Raw genomic sequence first — 7,390 nt, 5'->3', positions numbered from 1 at the left:
GGGGGACGGGGGACGGGGGGACGGGGACAGATCCGCCGCCGGCGGGGGTGGGCGATGGGACGCTGGATTCGGCGCTGGCCCTGCTCGGAGGTGACGCTTGTCGGGCAGCTGCACAGGCAGAGCCGGTGGAGAAAGACAAAACGGGCGGCGGGTGTGATCCGAGGTGACCTTGGCGTGCGAAGGCGCTCTGCCCCGCCGCTGGCACCTGCTGCGCCTAAAAAATGGGGCTGAGGAAACCTGTCTTCCTCGAAATCGGGGCTGGAGGTGGCAGAGAGCTGATGCCCATCGAGGGTGGTTTTTTTTTTTCCCCCCTCTCCTTGGCAGTGGGAACGTGCCAAGAGCAGGAGCTGTGCTTCGCTTTTTAGAGGTCCGGGAGAAGGGGGAAAGTCACGTATCCAGAAGCACAGCTGGGCTGAGACTCCAGGGTCCAACGGGCGCCGTGGACCCGCAGCTGGATCCAGCCTTTGGCTCTTCTTTGCCCCGTGCCACGTCCCTGCTGCACCCGCCGAGACGCAGAGGGTGGCCACCCCACGAGCAGCCCCTTGCCGGCTCTCGATGCGTGCCCGTGCTGCCTCCTAATCACCGCACGTGTTGTATCAAACCTCACAGAGCATATCTGAAAGGGCGGCAATGGAAAGAAAAGTGAAAATGGGAAAGAACCAAGAAGCCAGGCCGAGCCCTTATTTGATTTTCCATTTCTTACAGCTTTTATTCACTTTGCTCTGGGTTTTCTTCTCTTTTAGCACAGAGTTACGCTGCCAGTAAAGTAGTATTTAAACGTTTCAGTGGTCAGAAAATACAACTCTGCCGGTTCGGTGCATTAAATTGGCTCAGGGAATGGTTTGAGGAAAGCCATGGTGTGGTCAAGACCGGCAACGCTGAAGTCGGGGGCGGGTTGTGCCAGCCCTCGCTTGAGCGTGTGTCTGTCTTAACTGCAAGTAGGGGACCTGAAACCTGGTCGGAGGGACAACGTGATTCCCAGAGCTTTCCGTGAGCTTAATTTGGCAGACGTTGGGTGATTCTTCCCCGTCCCCCACATCCATCGCTCAGCACTCTCTGGATGAGGTTACAGTGACTTTAAACCCCACTAGCACAGCAGGACCCGTCTCCAGCGGGATCAAATCCTCCTGCCTTTGCTCATGAGAGCAATACTGCACTTGGCTGATACTCTCCCCTAGGATTAATACCGTGGGACTGAGTAATGTCATCTCCCTTGCTGGTATTCACGATTGGAGCAGAGGTTGCATCTGACCTGCTGTCCTGGTTTCGGCAGGGATAGAGTTAGTATCCATCCTAGCAGCTGGTACAGTGCTGGGTTTTGGATTTAGGACGAGAACAATGTTGATAACTCACCGATGTTTTAGTTGTTGCTGAGCAGTGCTTACACTAGTTAAGGGCTTTTCAGCTTCCCGTGCTCTACCGACTGAGAAGGCTGGAGGTGCACGAGAAGCTGGGAGGGGGCACAGCCAAACTGGCCAAAGGGACATTCCATACCATGGGACGTCATGCTCAGTATATAAACTGGAGGAAGCTGGCCGGGGGGGCCGCTGCTCGGGGACTGGCTGGGCATCGGTCGGCGGGGGGGGGGCAATTGCACTGTTATTATTGCATCACTTGCTTTGTGTATTATTGTTATCATTTTATTTCAATTATTAAACTGTTTTTATCTCAACCCACGAGTTTTTCTCACTTGTGCTCTTCCAATTCTCTCCCCCATCCCACCGGGGTTGTGGGGGGAGTGAGCGAGCGGCTGCGTGGTGCTCAGTTGCCGACTGAGGTTAAACCACGACACCTGCTGTGCTTCAAGCAGCAAGCGTGGCATTACGTGGACTTGTCTGCTGTGTTTTAAAGCTCCCAGACACGGTTGCCGATCCTCTCCTTCCTGCCCTCTGAAGCCGCAGTCTCCGCTCAGCAACTGAACGGAAAGGAAAGCATGATAAAAGCAGTCTGTGTCCTCAGTTCTCTTCTCCATGCTTTGAAGGCAGTTTAGGAGCATCAGAATGGCTGGTGCTGAGCAGGGTTGGCAGGGGGAATTTTGAAAAGCCAGTTCTCTGCGATGCTCAGTCGACTTCTGCCGGAGTCTCTGGCGTAAAATATCTAAAGTTATACTGGGAAAACAGCCCTCTCCTATATGGAATTCATCTACCCAAACGTGGGCATCCGCACCCGAGGGGGCTGGGCTCCTTTGTAGGTGATGGAGATGAAAACACGCTTTCAGGACGCTTCGTTTCACCCTGAAGCCTCTGCGTAAACTGAATCACATCAGCTGCACCTAAGAAGTGCCTGTTCTCCCCATGGACTCCCAAGTGGTCCTGGGGGGACCAGCTCTGTGCAGGCATGTAATGGTAGTGGAGATCGGTCTCTCCTCTGTACCTAAGGCTCTCCACGTCACGGTGAGACCATGAAAGCTTCAGCTCCCTCTTATTCATGATACTGCACCCGTGTCAGCCTGATGAATCGTCCCCCACCAGCTTTGTCATTTCTAGCGGTGTCTGTGGAAGGAGAGCTGGCGGCCCGGGGTGGCAGGATGACAAGATGCAATATCCCCGGTTAAGGCCTATCCAAAAGGGGACATCCCCCGAAATCCCCCCTCGGTGGAACATCTCTCACCCAGGCGGGTGTGTCGGGGCAACTCAGAAACCCTTCTCAGAGCTAAGAAAATGGTGAAAAAGGGCAGAGATTGTCTCTCTGTTCCTCACCAGTCCCTGGGTAGTTGCTGAAGCTGCCGGCAGCCTCTTGCTCCACCAGCTTTCCGCTCTCTGCTCTCCCACCGCCCAAAACCCTGCCATGTTTGGGACTTGCTGGCTGCCGCAGCAGCAGGACAGCCTGCGGCTCCCACCCTCAAGGGCTCTTCCTCGGCGTTTATTCATCCATAACTCAGCTGCAGTAGCATAAAGCGGGGATAACTGCTGTCTCTGCAGCCAGCCCTGCGGGTCAATGCCAGTATAATAAACTAATTTTCTCCAGCTTTTTCTGGGGGTGGTAAGCACGAACTCTCATCCACGAACCCATGTGAGCTGCAATTATTCAACCCTAACCCTGTGCATTAAGTACTCCCCAAGCTGCGCTCCAGGAGCTCAGTCGCAGGCAGCCAGCGGCCGGGACACGGGGCTGCGGTAAACCGTAGCAGCACTTCTGGCACGGGGACAATATCCCACAATCTTGGAGAGGAAAACACGGATTGTGGCTGGCCTGGGCAATGCAAAGGCCAGTGAGGATAGGGGGAAATTGCAAAGACAACAGCCTGGACGCAGAAATAAAGCAAAGTGGCAGCTGAGTTTGCAAGGAGTGAGTCTGGGCACGAAAGGGGCTGTTCTGTGCTAGCAGGGCTGGAAATGAAGGTAAAGCTGTTATTAACATTTCCCTAGGGGGAGTGATTAGGAGCTAGTGAGATGCTCTTGACAGGAATACTGTCTGCAGCGTGGAGCAGGTAATGAAGAAGATGGGTCTTGTGATCCCAGAGAGAATGGGACGCTGGAGAGTCACTGGTATTTTTAGCCTGGCTTTCTAAAGAAATGAGGGGTTTTGCAATTGCTCTGTGTGTTCCCAAAACACAGGCAGATGGAGACAGCTTTTGCCATTCCTCCTTCCTCCGAGCGTTAGACTCGGGGGCCGTGTCACCCTCTGGCTCTGCCCTCCCTCCGTGGACACTGTCCCCGCCATGCTCTCCAGCAGCAGCAATCTGGAGGTGACCTGAGGACAAGAGATGGGGCTGCTTCTCACTCACTTACTCCTCGCTGATGTCAGTCGCCTGAGCCATCGGGGCAGGATTTGGCTGCCCGTGGGTTGGGGCACAGAGACCTCGAGCAAGCCTGGCAGCGAGGGGTGAAGGTTGCTAGTGAGGAAGACTTGCTACAGGGTTCATTTCTGCATGACTGTGGCTAGCACCCACGTCAAGCTCAGGTCAGCCACCCATGGGTGCTTCTACATCTGAGTAAGTCTGGTACCAACACAGCAGCCAACAGCAAGGACGAGTTTACCCTGTTCCTCAGACCTTGCTGGTTTGAAGCACACCTAGTTATTTAGGAAAGTTTTTCTTCCTTTGGGGTGTTTTATGTAGCACTGCAAAGGATGTGACCTACGAGGCTAAAGAGCTTCTGGCTATTGACCCTCCTTGTGGACTCGTTAGAGGATCCTGTTCTTTCTCTCTTGGTGGGAGCCGGTCCTGCTCATGCCCAAGAAGTTGTAAAGATACCACAGCTGCCAGAGAAACAGAAAAAACGCAAGTTTCTGTCCAGAATAAGACTCTTTGGACAGGGGTTGTGAGTGAACGTGCCTGTCATTTAATGGGAGGAGCAGAGACTGAGGCACTTCGGAAACGCAGGCTTTCTCACAAGTGCTTTCCCATCATTTGCTCAGCTTGAATCATCAGTTTCTCCCAGACTCTCCAAAGTTTTCTTGCTTTTGAAAGTACAGGCTTTCCTAAGCAGTTTCAGCTCCATGCCTGAAGGAACTGTAGGCAGTGATTCATCAGAGAGACAACACATCCCAAACAACTAGAAGGTCAGCTACTTCTTAAGGCAAAAATATTTTGCAGTGATTTATAGCCGTATCTGGGAAAATAGAGCTCTGACATGGCTAAAACAGGCAAATAATAGATTGAGAAGAATTTCTTGTCATCAACACTTGGCACCCTTCTCACGGAAACACACACGCTTTACATACTGTAACAAAATGTAAGTTTTATTCCGTTTTATTAGTAATGGATGTGGAATAGCCAGTTGAAGAGTTGGACTGACGTATCTTTCTCTTTTGACCAGTGTTTAATATTCTAACTACAGTCCAGATGTAACATTTACACTGAAAAATACTTACAGATTCAACCTCATACTCAAAAAATTTCTAGTACAAATACAGTTAGTACATAAAGAAATGAACAACAAAAAAAAATAACAATCCCAGCAACTTCATAACAGCACGGACTGGTTATGGCCTTGAGTTAAGTTCAAGTATTTCCCAGTGGAATGCAATGCAAGCAACAAGGTAATCTGGCTTTTACGTGGGACATTCCTGGCCCTGAATGGTAAGAATAGAAATATAAGTGTGGGCACTTTATCCGACCAAGTTTAGTGAGAGAGTCAACATTTACGATTAGTTCAGCTAGAAAGCTAAACCTGTCTTGTGTGTGAACAAAACTACTAACCCGTAAAAAAAAAAGGCAAAGCATTAATTATACTACTGGCGTTTCTTCCGTGGCTGACACTGCCTGTCGTCTAATTGAAATTCCTCGAGACGCCGGTTTAGTCTGTAAAGGTTGTGATGGGTTTTTTGCCTGTGGTTATGCTTATTTTGCCTCTCTATCCTTTTCCTTCCCAAACTGACATGATAAAAGAGGGGACTTCTGCTCCTGCCCCGAAAGGAGTCGCTCCTGCAGAGACGTTAACGTGTGTCGGTCGCCTTTGTGGTGGTGACTCGGTGGAAAGACACAATATCCTAAAGGCTTTAGAGGCCAAGGGGTGCAGGAGGAAGGGGGGAAGTGAGCAACTCAATATACATCATAATAATAATAATAATAATAATAATAATAATAATAATAATAATCCTTTATATTTCTAGGGCCGTCTGACTCATGCTGGCTCCTGTGTGCAGCTCAGATGGGATCTGGGAGAACTGGGATCCCTCCTCCCCAGGCTCAGAGGAGTCAGCAGTGTCCTCCAGGCTGGCTGGGACCTTGCAGGCAACCTTGCATCTCTCCCAGGCAGCCCGCAACACCGGAGCAGTCCTGTCGGGAATGTGCCCCTGTCCTTCTGTCCCTTCCTTCCCAGCTTGGAAAACATGGGAAAGCAAGATCAGCTTCCATTTGCAAAGCATTTTATGCAAAGAAGTGTTTCAAGCCTGACAGATGAGTGGGGCCGGCTGGAAGGACGGCTGAGAAAGCTGTTGCCCTGTCTCCCTGCCCAACGAGGAGGTTGTATTGATCGCCCAAGAGTCTGCTCTGGCTCTAGTACTTGTCAATATTGCAGTTATTGACTCTCACTACAGAAAACTGTGTGTGCGTATTAAATGTGAAGGTGACACCCGCCGGGAGGAGGCTGCAAATCTGCTGCAGGACCAACTGATCATTCAAAACCCCCTTGGCACACTGGGTCTGCGGTGTGAAAACAAAAAGGCAGTTTGAAGGAGGGCACAAGATCCTGGTCGTACAAGCACACGTCTGCAGAGAGGGGCAATCCCCATGCCTGCAGAAGATGGGGTTTCGAGGAGACAAGGGTGGCGGATGGGTGCATGAAGAGGAGCAGGGTGGAAAGCTGGCCCAAGGGCCAGTGCTGCCGCACCGCTGGGAAGACATGGACTGGCTGGTGGTGGCTCAAAGACACAAAGGAAAACCATGCTGGAAAAGCAGCCCTTGGAGATAGGCTGATGAGACTGGAGTTGTTTAGCTCAAAGCAGACTTGAGGAGGATGAAAACAGTCTTCAAACACCCAAAAGCTTCTGCAGACATTAAAGGCATGAGATGTTCTCCATGTCTGCTGAGGAGAGGAGATGCCAGGGGTTGCAGCGAGGGGGGTTCGTGTTCGCCATTTAGGAAGCATTTGATGGTGGCAAGTTGGTGAGAAGATCCGTGGTCTTTTCCAGCCCTGTTGCTCTAAGTGTCTCTCAAGCTGCAGCCATGGAGCCCAGGGATCTCCTCCCATCGGGCACTGACCAGCTGTATCGTTGGGGCAGGGGGTATAGCCCTGCTGTATAAAATAGGTTTAATGAGTTGATCAGCTCCCTGTGACCAGGTTCCGGGGTTTCTGGCTTAAAATCTGCCCCCGGCTTTTTCGACGGTGAGGCGTTTGCTAGGACAGTTTCCTGAAGCAAGAGAAAGGGAGGCACGTGCCCATCCCTGCGTTTGGTGACTCGCTGGTGAATCTGCAGGTCAGCGGGAGCCAAGGGGCTGATCTGAGCCATCGGGAAATGCTCAAGCCATGTCTGGGGCTGAGGGAGGTGTCGCTGGTATGGGCAGGAGAAATCCAAAATCCAGACTCCTGCACAGCACAGTGCCTGCCGGCATTGCATGGGAAGGACAAGTTCATCCGGGGCTGTGATATTGCTGCTCATCTCAAAAGAATCAGAAAAACCCGGGCAGCATCCAACCATCGCTCTCTTCAGGGTTTCCATCCTTCCCTTGGGATCGTGACTTTAAATACACACTGTTTCCCATGGGACACAAGGCTGGTGATAAACGCGAAGTCACATCGATGTGGCGGACAAGCTTGTGCCCTGTAATTACTGGGGAGCAAACTTCCACCCGGCAGCACCTCTGCTCTCCTCCCCAGCAGCCCTGGGCTGTGGACCTGCGTGCATTTACCTTCATGATAGCACCACTGTCGGCAACCAGCCTCTCTGCATTGCCTGGCGCAGCCCCAGCCCAGGAGGAGAACACGCTCCCGCACGTGGGACAAGG

The 7,390-nt window shown here is 51.9% G+C and overlaps 1 protein-coding gene across 1 annotated transcript in view; it reads right to left on the bottom strand.

The window, feature by feature from the left end:
* Positions 1 to 3,760, bottom strand: part of IBA57 (IBA57, iron-sulfur cluster assembly homolog (S. cerevisiae)) — a 9,834-nt gene extending 6,074 nt beyond the window's left edge. Inside the window, exon 1 of the mRNA XM_009333307.1 lies at positions 3,732 to 3,760. Within this exon, the coding sequence (XP_009331582.1) occupies positions 3,732 to 3,760 (29 nt within the window). The remainder of the gene's footprint in view (positions 1 to 3,731) is intronic.
* Between the last annotated feature and the right edge of the window lie 3,630 nt (positions 3,761 to 7,390).

This window comes from Pygoscelis adeliae, unplaced genomic scaffold, assembly GCF_000699105.1.
Source record: "Pygoscelis adeliae isolate BGI_AS28 unplaced genomic scaffold, ASM69910v1 Scaffold88, whole genome shotgun sequence".
Classification (NCBI taxonomy): domain Eukaryota; kingdom Metazoa; phylum Chordata; class Aves; order Sphenisciformes; family Spheniscidae; genus Pygoscelis; species Pygoscelis adeliae.
This window is presented reverse-complemented; position numbering and strand designations above follow the sequence as displayed.